We start from the raw sequence: 22121 nt of genomic DNA on the forward strand, positions 1-22121 counted from the left end.
CCACAATCACACAATTAGTCGCAACCACTTTTTTTTTTTTTTTACTCCAAACTCAGTTTGATCCTAAAGGCCATGTAGTGGACTTCCACTCATCTCTGAGCACCTCTCCTGCCACTGAAAAGGAGATTTTTTTTTTCCTAAGAAATGCAATTCCCTGCATTTGTCACAATCACTCTCCTCATTCCCCAACCCCAACTGCTTTCTCTCACCAGACAGTTTCGTAGTTTACAGAGAAGTGAAATATAAACTTCTGAGAATACTAAACTCCTGCTCCATTTACAAATTGATCCATAATTTCCCTTCTTCCCTATGGAAGCCTATCCCCTCTGTGAAAAAAAAAAAAGGCGTGAAAAAGATACCCCCTCAAGCATGAAAAGATATATTTCATCCTCAATTTTTTAGGGGTTTTTCCTCCAATCCGCTCTCTAGAAGTCAAAATACACTACTTCAGTGAGCACAACCTAAAGATCAAGGAGGAGCCTAGGGTGGAGGCTGACAGAGTATAATAGTCAGCTTTTCATTGTTGTGACCAAATTACCTGACAAGAACAACTTAGAGGAGGAAAATCTATTTTAACTCTGAGTTTCAGAGGTCTTAGTCCTCAGTCGGTGGGTTTCAAGGCAGAAACATCATGGTGGAGGGACATAACAGAAGAAAGCCTCTCAGCACATGGCATCCAGACAGCAGAGAGAGAGAGAGAAAGAGCGTAGAACCCAGGGACAAGTTATAGTCCTCAAGGGCATACCCCCAGTGACCTACTTCCTCTAGCAATGCCCTGCCTGCCTATGATTACCACCCAGTAGTTCACTCACCTATCAATGGATTAATCCAGCAAATGGATTAATCCACTGGTGAGGTCAGAGCCTTAATCATTGCCTCAAAGCCCCACCTCTGAATCTTGCTTCACTGGGGAATCATGCTTTCAAAACATGAGATTTTTAGGGAGACATTCTATAAATAAACCATAACAGGGAAACAGGTGTGGATGGATCTTGAACCTGTAACCTAGCTTGTCACACACATATGTCAGCAGAGCTCCTCTTGGCAGAGAGTTTACAGAAATGGGAAGAAAACATAGGTGGCTCCAAGGGGTGTTGTAGGGGCTTGAAGTTAATCTATCCAGTTACCATATACTAGAGAAGAACTCTGAGAAATCCATAAGTTTGCAACTCAAGTCTATTCTGCCACATGGTTGTTGGGGTATTTTTATCAGGTTAGGGGGTGCTATGGTTTGACTGTGTCCACCCCAGAAGGATAGACTGGAAACTTATTCCCAATACAACAGTACTGAGAGATGGGGCCCAATGGGAGATGATTAAGCCATGAAGATTCTGCCTTCATGAATGAATTAACGCCATTATCTCAGTAATAGATTCTTTTACTTTGGACTGGGTTTCTTCTAAAAGGACATGTTTTCCAGGTGTGGTGGCACATGCCTGTAATACCATTGACAGGATGCCGAGGCAGGGGGATCGCAATTTAGCAAGGCCCTCAGCAATTTAGCAAGGCCTCAACATCAGCAATTTAGCAAGGCCCTCAACAATTTGGTGAGACACTGACTCAAAATAAAAATTTAAAAGGGTTAGGCATGTAGCACAGTGGTAAAGCACCCCTGGTTTCAATCTCTAACAAATAATAAAATTAAAAGAATTAGTCTGGTAGCCTTTCTCTCTTTTCCCTTCTCTTTGCCCTTATTCTATGAAATGATGCAGCAAGAAGGCTCTCACCCCTGTCTTGTACTTCCCAGTCTCCAGGCCTAAAGTCAACACATCTGTGTGACCATGACCAGACTGAGAAATAGAACATAATCGACACTAACAATTTCTTTTAATGACATCTATGTCATTACTCTTCCCTCCTATGCCAAAGTAACCACTATCCTCATTCCTATTTTACATTAGTATTGCCTTTTTCAAATACATAAACTGAAAAACACAGTGTGCATTCTTTTGCATCTAAGATCTTGCGCTTTCAAATGTGTTGGCGAGATTTATCCATTTTGTTGCATTTAATTGCAGTTATTAATTGTTTTTGGAGTTACAGTTTTTCATTACTTCTTTTAAGTTACATATGACAGACAGTCAATTTTGACATATTTATCCAAAGGAGGATATCTTATTCTAATTAGGATCCCATTCTTACGGATGTACCTGATGTGGAGATTCATTGTGGTGTGTTCATATATGTACATAGGAAACTTATGTCAGTTTCATTCCATTGTCTTTCCTATTCCTATCCTCCCTCCCTCTTCCCTTCATTACACTTTGTCTAATCCACTGAACATCTATTCTTCCCCTCCCCCATACCTTGTTGTGTGTAAGCATCCCCATATCAGAGAGAACATTCAACCTTTGGTTTTGGGGGATTGGCTTATTTCCCTTAGTATGATAGTCTCCAGATCTATCCACTTACTGGCAAATGGCATAAAGTCATTCTTATTTATGGCTTAGTAATATTTCTTCACACACACACACACACACACACACACACACACACACACATATATATATATATATATATATATATATATATATATATCATATTATCTTTATCTTTATTTCTATTGAAGAATACCTAGGCTGGTTCCATAGTTTAGCTGTTGTGAATTATGTTTCAATATATATTGATGTGACTGTGTCACTGTAATATGCTGATTTTAACTCCTTTAGTTATATAATGAGAAGTAGTATAACCCAGTCAAATGGTGTTTTCATTCTTATTTTTTTGAGAAATCTCCATACTGCTTTCTAGAGTGGTTACACCAATTTGCAGTCCTACCAGCAATATGAGTCTACCCTTTTCCTCACAGCCTTATCAGTCTTTATTGTTACTTGTATTCTTTATTTTTTCAAATTCTCTTTTTTAAAATATTTTTTTAGTTGTAGATGGACACAATACCTTTTATTTTATTTATTTAAATTTATGTGGTGCTGAGAATGGAACCCAGGGTTTCACACGTGCTAGGCGAGCAATCCACCACTGAGCCATGACCCCAGCCCTTTACTCTTGATTGTTGCCATTCTGACTAGAGTGCAGTAAAATCTCATTGTGGTTTTAATTTGCACTTCTCTAACTGCTAGAGATGTTGAACACTTTCTCATGTATTTGTTGGCCATTCATATTTCTTCTTTTGAGAAGTCTGTTTAGTCCCTTTGCCCATTTATTGATTGGGTTACTTGTTTTTTTTTCTTTCTTTTTTCTTTTTATTTATTTTTGTCGTTGCCATTAAGCTTTTTGAGTTCTTTGTATAGCCTGGAAAATAACACCTTGTCTGAGCTGAGGTATGGGCAGGAATGTTTTGTTTTTGTTTTTGTTTTTCCCATTCTGTAGGCTTTCTCTTCATGTTCTTGATTGTTTTCTTTGCTATGAAGAAGATATTAGTTTGACACCATCCCCTTATTGAGGAAGTTGTTTTCTAAGCTAACATGTTGGACTGTTGGGGTTATATTTTCTTCTAGTAGGTGCATTTCTGTTCTAATACCTAGGTATTTGACCCACTTTGAGTTGAGTTTTATGCAGAGTGAGAGAGATCAAATTTCATTCTGCTACATATGGATTTCTAGTTTTCCCAGCACCATCGGTTGAATGGGCTAGGTTTTCTCCAGTGCATATTTATGATGCCTTTGTCTAGTATGAGATGACAATTTATGTGGGTTTGTTTTTGTGTCTTCTATTCTAGTGGTCTTCATGCCTATTTTGGTGCCCAAACCATGCTGGTTTGTTACTACAGCTCTGTAGTATAATTTAAGGTCTGGTATTGAGATGTCTCCTGCTTTATTTTTCTCACTATGAATTGTTTTGGCTAATCTGGTCCTTTTATTTTTCCAGATGAATTTCATAACTGCTTTTTCTATTTCTATGAAGAATGTCACAAGGATTTTAATAGGAATTGCATTAAATCTGTATAGTGTTTTTGGTAGTATAGCCATTTTGACAATATTAATTCTGCCTATCCAAGAACATGGGAGATCTTTCCATCTTCTAAGGTCTTCTTCATTTCTTTCTTTAATGTTCTATAGCTTTCATTGTGGGTCTTTCACCTCTTTTATTAGATTGTTTCCCAAGGTTGTTTGGTTTTTTTTGAGGTTATTGTGAATGAGATCTCATGCTTTTTCATCTTTCCTCTTATATTACTCTTTTTTCTTTAAACCCAGAAATTTAAAATTAATAGATATTATCTTTTTCCAAAAGATGATGAGAATAACAATAAATTTTTTAAAGTCAGATTGGATTACCATGAAAACACAACACTGATCATTTATTAGTACTACCTAATGAACACAGACTAGGTGCCACATTCTTTATATGCATCAGTGTTGGTAATCGTCCCCAAATGTGGTAGTTACTACTATCCCCATTTTACAGTTAAAGAAACTGGGACTTAATGAGAAAAAATTGTCTATGGTCATGTATTCATTAAGAACAACCATTATCCTTACTGGAGGTGTCTAGGTCAAGCCATGAGCATGTCATTTCATGCTTCCTCTTGTTATGGCATTTTTACTGAGATTCTCTGTAAAGCCAGCTTGATGAAGTCACAGACAAGTTTGCAATCCATCTATCACTTCACTAGCCCCTCTACATTCCCTCTCTACCCACCCCCCACACTCACTCAAACTCAGTGCATACAGAAATGACTTTGTTTGGAAAGTAACCACCTACTGTGAAATGACCCAGAACCTTGCACAGTTCCATGAATAATTGTAGGAAACCAACAAATAGTTTTCATGTTCGAGACATATGTGAGTAATTGGTCAAAGTTAAGTGGCATCCATCCTACTCCGCATAACTGGGCTGTTCTCGAAGTCCTCAACCCTTGCATTCCTCTGCAAACTGTTTTGTTTACACAGGCAAAATTCTAAGCACATGGATAGATCGTAGACTGTCTTCATGATCAAATTCTAAATATTTGAAAGACAAGGAGCAGGACACAGTTGATACAGAAAAGTAGAGCTGCTAGTTAATTCTGGGGAAAAATGAAGTATATCCCTCATCATCAGGATGAAGGGAAGTAACTAAGTGCCCAGCATTCAGAGTAAGATATAGCCGAGTGGGTTCCCAACTCTTCTTATTAACCTGCTGTGAAATCTTGGGTAAATTTGTTAATTTTTTTAGCTTCTATTTCTCAGATCATAAGGTGAGAATAATAATATTGTCTATCTCCTGGGCAGGATTGTTGTGAGGGTTAAAAATAAAATAAAGCATTATCCTCAGTGCTATAAACATGGTAAGGATTCAATAAATGATAACTATTGCTTTAGGTAATATTTGATTATACTACAAGTCAACCCATCAATAAGTCCTACTGGCTCTCCCTCCAAACCATATGGCACAAATGAGGCATTTCTTTTCTGAAACTCCTTTTCTGAGTATCTGATATCCCGAATTCTACTCTTTCATCTCTGAGGACTATAACACTCTCCCTTCTGCCTGCCACACCCTAGCCAGATCATTCACAGTGGATTCCTTTCCAACATTCAGGCCTCCACATGAACACTTCAGCACAGACAGGCTTACCCAATCAAAGGATCGTCTTTGCTTCTTAGAACCCCAAGAGGCTAAAATAGTGTTAAACAAACATTTGCCTTCCAAAGCAAGATTTTGCTATGTTGCTTAACTTCATGCCACTTTAAGACAACCTACTAAAAATTTTCGTCATATGCTGAATAAATGGCATCTGCATATATTTTTCTCTTATCAGCATAAAGTTAATTTTTTTTCTATCACTTTTTGGTAAGGGAACCAAGGATCAAAGAATTCACTAATTGTTCTCAATAAGGAAATGGGGCTACATGTGAAGTACCTGAAAGTAAATTGTTCTCATTTTAAATATTTTTTGTTATCATACTGAAAAACCAAGTCGCCAGTGTTAATATTTCTTTAGCAGTGTTAATATTCTTTATTTACTTATTATTTGTTCTAATTAGCTATACTTGACAATAGAATACACGTTGATACATCATATATAGATGGAATATAATTTCTCATTATTCTGGTTGTACATGATATAGAATCCCACTGCTTGTATAGTTATATATGTATATAGGGTAATCATGTCTGATTCATTCTACGGTTTACTTTCCTACCCCAAATCCCCTACCTTCCCTTCACTCCCCTCTGTCTAATACAAAGTACCTTAATTCTTCCGTAGCGTGGCCCCCCCAACCCCAGCGCCTTATTTTGAATTAGCATCCTCATATCAGAGAAAACATTCAACCTTTGGTTTTGTGGGGATTGGCTTATTTCACTTAGCATGATATTCTCCAGCCCTATACATTTACCAGCAAATGCCATATTTCATTCTTCTTTAAGGCGGAGTAATATTCCATCATTCATATATATATATATAGATATATATATATATATATATATATATATATATATATATATATATATATATACATATATATCACATTTTCTTTATCCATTCATCTGTTGAAGGCCATCTAGGTGGGTTCCATAGCTTAGCTACTGTGAATTGCGCTGCTATAAACATTGATGTGGCTGCATCACTGTAATATGCTGATTTTAAGTCCTTTGGGTATGAACCAAAGAATGGGATAGCTGGGTCAAATGGTGGTTCCATTCCAAGTTTACTGAGGACTCTCCATACTGTTTTCTATAATGGTTGTACCAATTTGCATTCCCAGCAGCAATGTATGAGTGAGCCTTTTCCCCCACATCCTCGTCAACATTCATTGTTGTTTGTATTCTTGATAATTGCCATTCTGACTGAGATGAGATTTGTCAACAAAAAGCAAACATAGCAAAAGCCCACAGTCAGAGGCAGGATAACTTAGGTTTCACTGAGGGAAAAAATATAAAGCACATCCACAGTCTCAGTGACTGAACTGAATAGAAGTTTATCTCTTATTCCCGGTCTATGCCCTATAAGGATGGATGTTCAGGATAGAAGCAGGTATGTGCCCTTGTCATTCAGGGACCAAGGCTGAGGCTGCACCCTCCTAGAGCTCCATCATCTGAAACCTAGAGCTTTCTTCTTTTGTCACATTCAGGAAAGAGAATAGAGAAATTTGTGCATTGCCAAATAAATTATTTGGTCCAGCAAGGCTGGACTTCTCCTTAGAAGTCTTGTAGACAGAGATAGTCATACATATCTCCCTAACACAAATGTGTTCTTTTCACTATGTCCACAAAGCAACAGCACTGATCACATTGTCTAGTTAGGATCTAATAGCATCGTAGTTTCTCATGGTGCATATGCCCATGAAGAAATAGTACTTATGGCTGGTGGATTTCTATTTGCATATTCTTTTAAAGTGCAATTATTAAGATGTAAAACGATGAATGAAGACAAAGAAATGTTAAGTAAATTATGATATGGGTGGGTTTGAGGGGTTTAGAGATGCAAACATTGCAGCAATAGCTAAATAATTAAAATCTGGGAAACACTATTCTTGCATGAGGTCATATAGCTAGCTTGGGGCAAAAACCAATAAGATTCCAGATTTTTTTGATTCTACATTTGTTCCCTTCCCACATTGCTGTGGCCTATATAATCGCCCCAAGTCACTTCTGCTAAATTAATGAGAGAAAATTCCACTAATTATTCTTTAATTTTTTTGTATGTTTGGATGGCATATTAGGAAAACCTGAAATGATTCAACAATCACTTTTTTGTTACTTCTATAAAATTTACTATATTTATAGCAAGAAAATAGACAAGAAACTACAGATTTTAAGTACATGAAAGCATAGTAAAGGCGACAACATCGGCACTAAATTAGTGATACTAAGAAGGAAATTATTTTCTATAAAGTTCATGCTAATTTCTGCATAAAGAAATTCAAAGGTTAAAACAATGTAAATCATCTTTTGGGGTTTTTGATGTTGATGTTTGGTTTGGAGGGTTTTGTTATTGAAATGGAGTCTTGCTGTATGGCCAAGACTAGCCTTGAAATTCTGAGCTCAAGAATCATCCTTGTTATGGTTTGGATATGAGGTGTCACCCAAAAGATCCTCTGTTAATGATCAGGGAGCTGTGATCTAATCAATGGATTAATTTATTTGATGGATTAATAATTCAAAGGGACAACTTACCATGTTGGGAAAGCAGGTGGAGTGTGGCTGGAGGAAGCAGACTACTGGGGACATGCCCTTGGAGATTATATCTTTTCCCTGGCTTGTGCTCTCTCCCTCTCTCCCTCTTCCTCTCCTTCTCTCCTTTCTCATCCCATGAGGGGAGCAGTTTCCCTCTGCCAAGTTCTTCTGCCTTCATGCTCTGCCTCACCACTGGCCCATAGCAATGGAGTCTGCAGACCATGGACAGAGACCTCGGAAACCGTGAACCCAAAATCAACTTTCCTTCTAAGTTGTTCTTGTCAGGTATTTTGGTCTCCATGGTAAAAAGCTGACTAGCAGGAATCTGCCTCAGCCTCCTGAGTAGCCAGGCCTGCAGGTGTGAGCCACTGTGCCGAACTGAAATCATTCTCTTTTCGTCAGAGATTTTTGGTCCGTGGAGGTTTATAAAACAAAACTTTGAATTGACACTATCCCAGCAGATGATTTTAAAAAATCCTTTACTGATATTTACAATTTGTTCTTCTGATAATGTCTTCTTTCTTCTGTCAAGTGGAAGATCTTGAAGATCTTAGTCCTTACTTTCAAGTGAATTTTGAAGAATGAACAGTTCCTCACCAAAACGTAAAAAGTAAAATGAGCAAGCAAAGCAATATAAAAGTCTGCCACCTTCTCTCCCTCTCAAGGCAACTTCTCCCAACTAGAAACCAGAATGCTCAGATGGCTCTGCCACCATCTGCTGCTTCATACATCCCAGGCTTGCTCATTCAGATGCTGCCTCAAATATGTCCCCTTGCATTCATTTTCACACTTCTCTGATTGTTTAAAAAAAATATTCCCCTCTCTGGTTATCACAGAGAAAATGATTGAATTTGCTAAATCACAATAATGCTGACATAAAGCATGTAATATGTCACCCTCCCTAGAGTGAAATGTTATTATTTTAGGTGAAGAGAATCTGACTATCCCAGACCAGGACGGCTTCAGTGGTGGTGACTAGAAGATATTTTTTAACAAGTTCATTGCAGACAGCAGGCCTCCTACCTTGGCTTCTTTGGGGTTGGGGGCTCTCCAATTACTTACTTTCCATTCAACCTGATTTAGAGAGTCTGCTGCCTATAAGACATGATTGAAAGAGGCCAGACTGTTATCCTTTAGGGACATGTTGGAGAGAAAGGACTGAAAGTTTGCTTTGCCTTCTGAGATGTCAAATCGGGTCACAGTCCTTACACAATATTTTTTTCTACCAATTTTCTTATGCTTTTATAAGCTCATACCATTCAGTTGGTTAAAGAAGCCCATTTCTGATGAGGAGTTAGAACTCCAAAGTGGAACGAAATCAATATGAATTGAGATGGGAAATGGGTACTGCACTCTACTTCTATCATATGAACAATAAATTTGTTGCCTTAAAGGCATGTGTTCTTTTAGTTGATAGCACATAAAACAAATAGGGTCCAGTGTCCATGGCATAGTCAATTTGGACACATTTAAAGGTACTCCAACTCCTGAGCTCATTATACAAGCCTTTGGGCTGAGTGCCCTTGTTGGACACCAGGACTTCCCCTCACTCCTCACTGCAGTGTCTTAGAAAGCAGAAACTTAGGTTTGAACTACAAATTAGCTGTGTGATCTCAGACCTTGAACAAAACCCTCATGTCTCATTCTAAATCTCCCTGTCATCCATAGTGAGCAGGTAGGGCTCATCCAGCTCTCAGAACTGATGATCAGAAGTCACCTTTCACTCTTGTGGACAAGGTATCTTTTTGGGCAAAGGACACTCTGCACTGTTTATCTAATTTGAAAGGAACTGTTCTGTGTGTTTTCATAATAACTTTCTCATTTAAAAAGCAACACATGTTGAGCTGCGGATGTGACTCAAGCAGTAGCGTGCTCGCCTGGCATGCGCAGGGCGTTGGGTTCGATCCTCAGCACCACATAAAAATTAAAAAAAAAGATGTTGTGTCCACCAAAATATAAAAAATAAATATGAAAAAATTCTCTCTCTCTTTAAAAAAAAGCAACACATTTTTATTTTTAGATAATGTAAAAAAAAAATGTAGATAAGCAACAAGAATAGAGCAAACAAAATCCATCCATGATCCCACCAACCAGGAAAACATTATAGTATATATATATATATATATATATATCTTCCAGATATTTGTAACCTGATTCTTCAGTTAATGATATGTTTGGACACTGTCTGTCCATGTTCTTGAACATGGGCATGCAGACAGCATGGCTTAATTCATGGGCCTCTTTCATTGATTTCTTACTACCAATGTTTTAACAGACATTGATGTATGCAAGTCCTAATGTGTAATGCTAATTTCTTAGGATGAATTCCCAAACTGAAAGTTTCTTTATCATGACTTATGCTCATAAAAAGAAATACGTGTTCTTTTAAAAGATAAGAGTAATTTGTTCTGATAGAAAACATAATCAAAAGCATACAATATAAAAAGTTGCCTCCCCACTTCCTAGAAGTAACCACGGATGACAGTTTGGTATGTGTCCTTTCAGACAATATATTTAGTTAGTCATTGATTATAAACTTTACAGAATAAGCTCTCAATTTGTCCCTAGGAATATAGTTCTGATTAAAGTAGATACCGTACGTGCATTCACGGAGCCCAAGATTTTAACAAAGCAGATCCTAAATAACACACACACACACAACATCACAATTGTAACAGGTGTGTTGAATGTGTGGTACTGGTTCTATGAGAGACTAAAATAGGACTAATTAATCAACACTAACAGGTGGGAAAGAGTGAAAAGATCACGGAAAGCTTCTCTGAAAGAGTAACATATCAGTTAAAAATCTAAAAATAAGTTTATTTAGTCAACTAAGATTATGGGGACATTTAGGAGGTGGTGGGGTTCTAGGAGAAGAAGACAAGAGGGAGTTCTCCAAGTTCACCGGGTATCACTTGCAAAGTCCTCCAAAGTAGACTTGAACTTCGTGATTGATAACAACCAAGGAAATCTGAGTCAGGCAAGCGAGGAGACACTAGAGAGTTAAGCAAGAACCAGGCATGTGGCTCAAGTGGTAGCGCGCTTGCCTGGCATGCGCGGGGCACTGGGTTCGATCCTCAGCACCACATAAAATAAAAATAAAGATGTTGTGTCCACCGAAAACTGAAAAGTAAATTCTCTCTCTCTCTCTCTCTCTCTCTCTCTCTCTCTCTCTCTCTCTCCACCCCCCTCTCTCTTTAAAAAAAAATAAGAGCCCCATGTCCCAGACTCCACACAGTGGGGAGCATTTCTCCTTTGCTCCAGAATGCATGCCTGCTTTAGGGCCAGATATGATGTGATGGGACCACAGGAACCAAAACCTCACTCCATCTCACTTCTCCCTTGCTGGTTGGCTGGTTGTTCCCAGTGAGGTGAGGTTGAGGCATGGGAGTGGTAGTAGCCAAAGGTCCCTGAAGGCCACCAGGGTTTCAGCAACAGCAGTAAGGACAGCCTCTGTGCAGCAGCAGCAGCAACAAGAGAAGCCACACCTCCACAGCTCTGTGGTGAGTGAGGCCTTCAGTTGCTTCCTAGTCTCAAGTAGGGCCCATTTCACGCTCTCACCCTAGAATTTTAATCTGAACCCAGAGTTGCAATAAAAGATTAAACATGATATGGTAGATTCATCTTGATAACCATCTAAGAAGCTGCCTACCTGTCCTTGCTATTGCTTACCCACTGGTTCTGGGTTGTGTCCCAGCGATCCTTCTTTATTTACTTATTTATTATCTATTTATTTTAATTAGGTATATATGACAGCAGAATGCATTTTGATTTACTGTACACAATTGCAGCACGACTCTCCATTTCTATAGTTGTACACAATGGAGCGTCACACCAAATGTGCAGTCATACATGTACCTAGGGTAATGATGTCCATCTCATTCCACCATATTTCCTGCCTCCATGTACTGCCCCTTCCTTCCCTCCTCTTTGCCAATCAAAGTTCCTCCATTTTTCCCATGCCTCTCCCTCCCGGTTATGGATCAGCATCCACTTATCAGAGAAAACATTTGGACTTTGGTGTTTTGGGGGATTGGCTTACTTCGCTTAGCATGATATTCTCCAACTCCATCCATTTACCTCTGGATGCCATGATTTTATTCTATTTTAATGCCCTGTAATATTCCGTTGTGTATACATACCACAGTTTCCGTATCTATTCATCAATTGTAATGAGCCCACCCAGTTCCACCTGGTAATTTGTTTCTCAGAGTAAGTTGAATAGAATTGGATTCTTTCAGTCTGAGGAACCACAGAGATAGTGAGGGATTATTTTTCTTTCCTTTTTAATAGTGGTCAAATGGGACATTACATAAAATGCACTATCTCAGCTATTGTAAGTGTACACTTCAATAGTGACAGGTATGTCCATACTGCTGTGTAGCCAACCTCCAAAACTCTTTTCATCTTAGAAAACTAAATTCTATACCTATGAACTCCTCATTCCTCACCTCTCAGTCCCTGGCAGCCACCCTTCCACTTGCTCTCTCTAGGAACTGACTTTTCTAGGTGCCTCGATAAGTGGAATCACAGAGCACTTCTCTCTGTTTACACTTTTATTAGTGTGTTATGGTTATACATAATATTGGGGTTCATTTTGGGATTATTTCTCTTTTTGTGATTGGCTTTTTCACTTGATGAAATGTTCTCAAGTTTTCTCCATATTACAGCATGTCAAAATTTCCTTCCTTTCCCCCCTGTTATTATTTATTGGTATGTTTTAGTTAAACCTGACAATAGAATTCATTTTGACATAATTATAAAAGCACAGAATATTTGTTTTAATTTAGTCCCCAGCACTTGCTCTTCCCCTCCCTTCCTCCTACCCCCCTCTGTTCTCTTCCCTCTGTTCTACTGATCTACTTGCTATTTACTTTAAAAAATTAATGTCTTGTGGATGAATATACATGATGTTGAGGTTCACTGTGGTGTATTCATATATGTACACAGGAATGGTATGTCATTCCATTCCCTATCCCATCTTTCCTCCCCTCCCTTCATTCCCTTTTATCTACTCCACTGATCATTCTTCTATTCTTTTTAATTTTCATCCCTCCTCTTTATTTTGGATTAACTTCCACATATCAGAGAAATCATTCAACCTTTGACTTTTGGGGACTGACTTATTTCACTTAACATGATAATCTCCAGATCTAGCCATCAACCTGCAAATGCCATGAAGTCATTCTTCTTTCTGACTAAGTAATACTCCATTGTATATACATATCACATTTTCTTTATCCATTCATACAGAATAATATCCCATTGTATGTATATACTATATTTTATTTCTCTGTTCATTTATCCATGGCCACTGGATCACTTCCATCTTTTGGCTACTATGAAAAAAATGCTGCCATAAACGTGGATGTATAAATCTCTCTTACAGACCCTGATTTTAATTCCTTTGGGTATATACCCAGAGTTAGAATCCTGATTTTTTAAGGTGCCTCCACACACTTTTTCATAGTGGCTGCACTGTTTTACATTCCCAGCAACAGCACAGAGCTCTGATTTCTCCATGCTCGTGCCAACAATAGTTATTTTCTTTTTTGAATAGTAGCCATCCTACCAACTAATGGATCTGAGAAGTTCTTTTATTTTTTAAAATATATATAGTGCCAAAGACAGTCTCTCCTATTCACAAATAGTTACAAAAAAATGATAAACAGTTAAATACTAACCCATCTCTTGGGAAAGAGTTGGCCAGCTCCTTTAACTCTCCTTAAGGCTCTGGGCCCAATCAGTTAGCTAAATTTCTTCTTGCACTCTTCTCCCTCCCCCTCCCTTTCTCCCATTAGCAATTCCTTTGAACCTGATAAGTACACTTCCAAACTGCACTTGATTTTGCATTTACTTTCTCTCATGATGAGTCTGTTAACCATTTCAGAAAGGGCTTAAATTATGCCATATTATTGAATTAAAAAACATAAGTTTGGGGTAAATCTTTCTTTTTCATAAAGGATAAGAAAGAAATTCAAGCCACCTGCAAGGAATTTGCAAATAAGATGACTAAGGCCCTTATTAAGGAATTAATTAGGATCTTTCAAAAGCACTGGTGTTGTTGGTTCTGACTTGAGATAACCTGAATTTTAAAACCCTGGGAACCACCTTGGCACCCACCTTGCAAGCTCTTCACAGCCAAAACTTAGTCGCCTAAATGTCTAGGGGCATGTTTACCTCTCTAACAGGCTGGATCTCCACGGGGTACATTTCCTGTTTTGGAACATTCTTTTTTGGCTTTTGTTCTACTGTACCTGAACCAGGAGGTCTGAAACACTGAGTGTACCTCCCTCCCCAAATTCTCTGCCAACCGATTCCCAGCTGGGTTACTTTGAGCAAATTTCTTAAACTCTCTGACCTCCAGTGTCCTCCTCTGTAAACAGGAATAAAACTGTTTGCCTGTAGTCCTATTGTGAAGATTAATTGAATAATAGATATACATGTTCCCAGCATGATAGACATAACAAGCAGTTTAATGAATGTTTTATGTAGCGCTTTTTTTTTTCTGCTGTTATTAAAGGAATCCACCGGAGCAATTATAAAGGAGAAAAATTTATTTGAGGGCTCATAGGTTCAGAAGTCTTAGTCCATAGAAGGCCGGCTTCATGCCTCTGGCCTCGGGGTGAGGCAGAACATCATGGCGGAAAAGTATGGCAGAGGGAAGCAGCTCACATGGTGATCAGAAAACAGAGACTCTATTCTCCAGATGCAAAATATATACCCCATAGCCATGCCCCCAGTGAATCACTTCCTCCAACCACACCCCACCTGCCTCCAGTCACTATTCAGTTAATCCTATCAGGGATTAATCCACTAATTATATTAAGGCTAGAAACCAATCATTTCTTCTGCAAACCTCTTGTGTTGCCTTATACATGAGCTTTTGAGGGAGACACCACATCTAAACCATAACAATGAATAACTCACTTTATTTATTTATTATTTTATTTATTCTGTACAGAATAAGATTGGTAGACATTCATTATCTGAAAATAAAATTATAAATGTGTTTACTCTTCAAATGTGTTTTCTGGACTATTCTTGAAGGTTTTTGAGAGCTCTCTAGAATTATAATGGGAAAAATTTCCAAGAGATTTAAATACATAATAGTGACTATAGTTACTATCAATACAATGTGTATACTTGAAAATTTTGCTGAGAGTAGGCTTCTTACCACAAAAATTATGTGATATAATGCATGTATTAATTCATTTGATTTAGTCATTCCACAACATATATAAAAATATATTGCACATCATAAATAAATACCATTTTTATTTATCCACTGAAGAATAACAATTGTATTGAATATTTCATGTTTTCAAAGGGCTAACCTTTCTTTGGAACTGGGAATGTGGCTTGATAATAGAGAGTGTACTTAATATGAATAAGGCCCTTAGTTCAATCCCCAGCACCAGAAAAAAAAAAATTCTTCTAAAGAAACTTCCATATCTACCTTTGCATGATCTAGATTCCTCATATTATAAAACATTCCTCTTAGCATAGTGTTTGTATACATTATACATACACATATCTCTATTCCTTTAATTCTTCCCATGAAAATTATAAAATGCCTTGCATTTGCAGAACCTTGACCTAATATTTTCAAAACCTTATTTTGAATTTTGACATTCACAGAAACACTGTGCAGTAGCAGAAATGGGCTGATTATCCTGGTTTCACAGATGAGATTTTGGAAGCTATGTGACTTTCCCAAGACTTTGAAGCCAGTAAACAGTAGAGCCAGAACTCAAACCCAGGCCTTCCGTTTCCAAGTCTCAGATTGTCTGCGATGCAACTCACTGCCTCCCCCCAGGGCCATGTGGTGAACTGTTGGCAAAATAAATGGAAAAAAAGAAAGAAAAAAGCAGAAATGTAAGGCTTGAAAGCCTTTTTGGAATTTGGAGGAATAAGCATTAGGGAACAACCGAAATGACATGATCAAAGTCTAATGAGAAGTAAGAAGCGCTGGGAGTATTTGAATTGCTTTGAAATTTATAGGTATATTTTTAATACCAAAAAAAAATGTGTAGACCTTCCCCATCTCTACTTTCTCCAATGTGTTATTCTTATGTCCTAAATACTAGATTCCTATTCTCCTTCATTTATGGACTTATAGCTTTAAGTATATTTTCTGAATACTTCTTCCTATCTATACTTTCTAATAAAAAAAATCAATACATCTATCCCATGTTTTTAATTCCTATACAACACTCAGAAGCCATGCAAGGGATTCTCTTATATTGTGACTAAGAATGAATAAATGAAGGAAGGAATTACCCTGGATATATTTTCACATGTCAACTTTATTTGTTCTTCAGGACTTGTTAAGCGAAACCCCTACAGCCAGCCAAAATTGGAATAACCATTCTAAAATAAATTGGCATTATATTAAAGGAGCAAAGAAAAAAATTCATAATGGCTCCCCCACAGGATAACTTCTCTCTGCAAGTTCCGCCCATTACACTCCAGCTCTGCGTATACATATGTGAACACTCAGAAACAAAGTATATTCATGGAAATTAAAATGTCCTTGCTTATACCAGTGAAAACAGAAAACACCCTACATTTTCAACATAATTAAAATTCTTGGAGAAATTATAGTAGATCAAACTTGACAGAAAACATTGAGTAACCACTAAATGATTATTTTGCACAATTTTTAGCAGCATGCAGTGATATTTTCTTTTCTTTCTTTTTTCTGCCACAAGTAAGAAAATGCAAAACCATGTTTACACTCTGATTGCAAGCTATAAAAAAAAAAGATAGATTGCATGTGGACCAAAACTTAAAAGGAATGTAGAAAAGTTAAAGGTATTTTCCCCTCCTCTTGAATTAGGTTAACAGTATTGGTATTATTAGCTGCAAAAATAAGAAAGCTCGGTTTGGCATGTAAAATCCAGAAAAATCCAGTAGAAAAACTAAGTTGCTTCCTGCCCTAGAGAAAATGGGTGCTGTGGACATGGAATGCTAGTACCCAGGAATGGGTACATGGGTAGTGGTGGAAAGTTCAGCACTGCAAACACAACTCATTGCTGGTCAAGAGCTATCAGTATGTCATCGCAAAACAACACAGACATGCTTCAGATTCCAGGTTTTTGTTAGGACATCAAGGTTCCAAACACTGTATCTTTAAATCACTTGACCCCAAAGGAGAACTAAAATCACATGAGAAGGAAAACACCACACACGGTGGGAGAGGATAATCCTTTTTGTAAGTCTTTATTTTTTTTTAGTTGCTCCTCCCATAGTAATGCACTGAAAGGCATAACAGTTTATATTGTACAAAGCATTTGAAGAAAGTACCTCAACTTGCCGATTATTTCAAAATGAGATTACAAACAAAAAAAGAAAACAAATCTGGTTCCTCGATAAAGGGCAAAATAACTGAATACAGTCTGTTATTTACTTTTCTCTTTTAACATAATGTCAGGAACACTTCATTTTACAAATAGGATTAACATGAACATAACGTCGCACAAGCTTGCAGACGACCAGCATAAAATACGGGGGTACAGTTTTTAATCAGAAGAATCATGCTTTCATGAAAGAAATTATAATCGTTTATACAATTGAATCAATTTCAGTATTACAAAAACTAAGTTGCATCTATTCGTATTTAGTTCATTAAGAACAAAACAAACAACAACAACAACAAAAAAAGGAATGTTAAGAAAAGCCAAACACCATTTGGCACTCCCATACACAGGTCGAGTCACCTTGGTCCTTGAAATTCAGAAAGGGGTGTGCCTCAGACGTCATAAAATAGTGGCTGACTGAAACAGTGCTATTTTAATCAACAAACAGAGTTTGCCAACAAATAAATACATGATACACGCAACACACACAAAAAAATTTAAACATTAAAAAACAGTGACATGATTGTCTAAAATTAAGATGTTATTACAAGGATTTGGCAAACATTTTATTAGTGGTACAGCGGTATTGGTGATGAATGGGTTAGGTCACTGACTTAACCTCTTTGAGCATGAACATCCATAGTTTACAATATACACATACCCTTTTCCCCTAGTTTTAAACAATGTACTTAAGAAGGCAAAAGTTAATTGTGGAACAATTTCTCCCTGTTATCAATTTCTATAATAATTGACTGTGCATTTCATCCAACTACTTCCATCTTCAAAGGGTTAAATTACATAAAACTTTAACAAAGGAAAAAAAAAAACTTAAAAATCTGTAATTGAAAGCAACTGTTCCCAATCATGTCAGGTGATCTTGTACAAACAAGAATTCAGTTTCTATGGAGTGTTCATCGTATCAATGCTGCCAGCTCAACTGCCCCTCTCACCCATCCACACCCTAGGGCAGGGGGAACTAGAAGGTGCCTTCTGCCCAGCAAGGTTTTCCTTGACTCATTTTAAGCCAAACTGATCCTCCGGAAGTCAGCAGCTGCCTTTGCTGTGCAAAACAAAATATTGAGAATAAATAGTTTCCTTTTTCTTTCTTTCTTTTTTCTTTTATCATTTCAGTTTAAGGTCACCAGACTTTAAATGAGTGACCCTTCGGGTTTATAAGGCATTCTGCTCAGCAGTCTTGTACATAGTCCTATATGAAAGAGCCATGCTACTGTTGGACTTGGTCCCACTCTGGTCAACCTTGGTGATGTCATACGTGGCTGATGGACTGGATGGCACTGGATTCCGCAGCAGCCCTTGCCATGCTGTGCCACACGTTGGAAGAACTGTGGGATGTAGAATGGAGGGACTCCTTGTCGGACAATGACAGCATCATAGCATATGCCTGAAGTAAAAAGGAGAGACCCAGTAAATGGCTTTTGAAAAACACCACTTTTGATTTGTAGAATGTAGGTGAATGTTGGGAAGGGAGGGGACCCTGGGTAGGAGCATCATTCATGATTGTGTTTGGTAAAGGGGGCATGTATTTTTGTTTAAAATGACATATGACATGGGATCACTGTTGATCTACAGTATCTAGGGGTCACAAATGGGATGCATCTTACCAAAAAAAAATTAATTATTCTACCTAAAAGGTCAACAGCACTTCATCCTTCAGGATAACCATAAGGAAAGTCATCCATCTTACATATGTTCAACTCACCAAAGAGATTATTGTGTACTTAAGACTGAAGCTAAAAACACTAATTAATAGATCTAGACCTGCCTTGACAGAGCTGTGGTCTGATGGAGCAGTCTGACTCTAGTACCTGTGACTTCCAAAGGGGAAATGACCTGCCCAAAGTCACTCAACTAGATAGAAGAACTAAAACTGACTTCTGCCCAACTTTTAATCCAATGTCCTTTCTCCAATTTTCTTCATGCCTGAAACAGTCACAGCCAACCCCCAAGGACCTTGAGTGTTGGGGTGGGTCAAATCAGCTCCACCAGAAAAATAAAACGAAGCACGAGACCTAACAACGTCCCGAGCGCTTTGTGCGCAGGCGCCTGCCAAGCAGAAGGTGCATGAAGGTGCTCTGTAAAGAAGTAGTCTTTCTTCCCTATTATCATGTCAAATTCTAAATAACTGTTCAGAGAATCCCCCATTTACTGCCAAGTGAAATATTCAAATGAAACGTTTGGTCTTGACTTGTGAGTGAACTTTTCACTGTTGATTTACTATTGTTGGTCTCATCCATTGCTAAACTTGCTTGTCAAAATGCTGTTGAAGTGGAATCATTAAAGTCCTGCCAAAGACATTCCACTGTCTGTAAACAAAGACAAAATGCCTCTGTTGTTAGGCAGAATTTCATCTCTGGGAATCATGCTGAGACATGTGGCCAGTCTGTGGTTTCTTCGGTAATCATGCCATTCAGTTAGAAATCTGCCCTTACAGGCTGATTTTGATTTGCTGGGTCATTGCTCTGAATGTACACATTTGACTTTTATGTATGCAATTTGCTTTCTGGACCTGTATAAAACCACAGTATCCATTTAACACATATTGCTTAAGTATGTATTCAATGCCAGGCACTGTATTAGGCCCTAAGAAATCAAGGGAAAGAATATAGAGTCCTTGTCCTTTGTAGAGTTTAAAGTATGTGGTAAGTGAGCATCAAACTTAAATTACTCAAATTATGCGCCCACTTTTAGAGATCAAAATAATAAAGAATATTTTGGAATAGTTTTGATAGCTGTTTTTTTCCAGTATTTGGGAAAGATGAAAGGGAGTATAGAGAAAATTTTAGAATACTGAGTTTGAATCTGGATTCTACCTTGCCTCTACTTGCCCGGCTGTGTGAACTTGGGCAAGTTACTTTACCTCAGAAGTTTTACTTTCCTCATACAAAAAGGCAATAACAATAATAGTACTTGCCTCCAAGGGTTAAGAAGGAATCACAAATTCTAACTTACATAAAGAGCTTAGTTCAGTGCACTTATATAGATAGTACCTATTTCCATAAAATTAATTTCTATAGAATAGGGTTTTTCAGAGAAGATTCCATGCAGAATGCAGCTATTGTAGTATTGGTCAACTATTTTGGATTCAATCACTATAAAAATCACAGAGTGTAAATGTATAAATGTTTTGAATAAAGTATCTGAACCTTCAGATACTAATAAAATGGCAAATATAGAATATCTACCTTTTGATAATCAAAAGAAATGAACACTTTCATGTACAAGGATCAATGTCTAGCACATAACTGACAATTGATAAACCATGAATAAAAGAATGAATGAATGAATGAATAAATGAATGAAGAGTCTCATGAGACAAAGTCAATTTGCATAAAGCCTCACTGTTTATAAATCAATATATATCATATAATCAAGTAAGAAGAAAAGTATGAGCTAGGATTGCAGAATGTTAGTTTACGGAATGCTAGCATTACTTGTGAAAGAGTTAAATAAGCAGGGATTTGATATCAAAATGCTAGTACTTAAATATATATCATATATATTATCTCTAATATAGGCCTTTTTGCTTTCTATAACATCTGACAATTTCTGAAAGTTTTAGATATTGTATATTATAATGAAAAGTATTTTGAATAGAATAACTAAAAGAAATTTAAAGAGAGCACAAATCCCCCCTGGTATCTCTGATCTGCTAAGAAGGAAGAATGGGAAGTAAAGGGGTTAAAATAATACTAGCTACCTCTTTGTGCATGTTTCCAAGTGAAAATGAAAGGTCTATTCTTGCTGGTTTACTTTTAATATTAAAAATTGAAAAGTTCACTTTCATCCCCATTAAGAAGAAGAAAGGAATATCTTCCCCATATGCCCCCCATACAGTGAGGACATTGTCCCCATGCATAGTCCTTAAGAGATGCTCTCAAGGAAGTGGGGTGGGCTATAGAAGTCGCTAGTGTTGAGGCTGGCTGCCTTCACTTCAATATGTACGGTTAGACCATTAACTTGGTCATAACCATAACCTGGTCTATCACCATACATAATACCTTGGACCTTTCATTGAATTGAATAACATTTGAAGATCTATATTATCACATTGACACAATGCCTTCCCACTGTCCTTGACATGTTACTGTTTTGTCTTTTAAGACGAGCCAGGAACATCTCAGCCAAAAAGGGAAATCATTTCCAAATATATAAGCTAATAATGGTCACATTGTTTGACAGGTTGGGTCACTTCAAAAATGACCACAATGGATCAAACAATCCAATCAATTTGATCAATAAAGATGGTAAGAGGATGTTTCTACTTCTTTTTTACCATTAGTTGACCTGAATGAATAGTGGCTGAGTACAGATGTCAAAAAGAAACTACTGGCTTTCTTAACTCTTTAGTAAAAGAACAGAGGCCCTTTTAGTTGATGTTTATGGATCCTCCAATAGATTTGCTTTTAGTTACTGTACAATGAAGTACCATCCATTCATCCAAGAAAACCTGGTAGGTTTTATTTCCAGATCTGCCACTAAGTTAGCGTAGATCTTTGACATCTCATTTCATTTCTAATCTTCAGTTTACTCCTAAGTTCTATAGTCTGATGAATTGCTCATGAAAAATACATAATAATTTACTACCTATAGGAAAGGGAAAAAATAAAATTTGTTTTCCCCAAATCTTGCAACATAATTATGTGGACAAAAAAAATCATAAATTAAAATTTCAAATAC

At 37.4% G+C, this 22121-nt stretch overlaps 1 protein-coding gene and 1 long non-coding RNA gene across 15 annotated transcripts in view; one reads left to right on the plus strand and one right to left on the minus strand.

The window, feature by feature from the left end:
• Positions 1-16323, plus strand: part of LOC124078189 (uncharacterized) — a 40242-nt gene extending 23919 nt beyond the window's left edge. The window contains exon 4 of the long non-coding RNA XR_006846833.1: positions 15703-16323. This is a non-coding gene — a long non-coding RNA (uncharacterized LOC124078189). The remainder of the gene's footprint in view (positions 1-15702) is intronic.
• Positions 16324-17270: 947 nt separating this feature from the next.
• The window catches only part of Mecom (MDS1 and EVI1 complex locus), a 546152-nt gene continuing 541301 nt past the window's right edge, over positions 17271-22121 (minus strand). For all 14 annotated transcript variants that reach the window (XM_046422896.2, XM_046422890.2, XM_046422893.2 and 11 more), the window contains one exon: positions 17271-18825. In XM_046422896.2, the coding sequence (XP_046278852.1) occupies positions 18813-18825 (13 nt within the window). In that variant the 3' untranslated portion in view covers positions 17271-18812. The remainder of the gene's footprint in view (positions 18826-22121) is intronic.

The sequence above is a fragment of the Marmota monax genome, unplaced genomic scaffold (genome assembly GCF_021218885.2).
Source record: "Marmota monax isolate L192 unplaced genomic scaffold, Marmota_monax_Labrador192_F-V1.1 WCK01_AAM20220418_F8-fsc00110, whole genome shotgun sequence".
NCBI classification, from domain to species: domain Eukaryota; kingdom Metazoa; phylum Chordata; class Mammalia; order Rodentia; family Sciuridae; genus Marmota; species Marmota monax.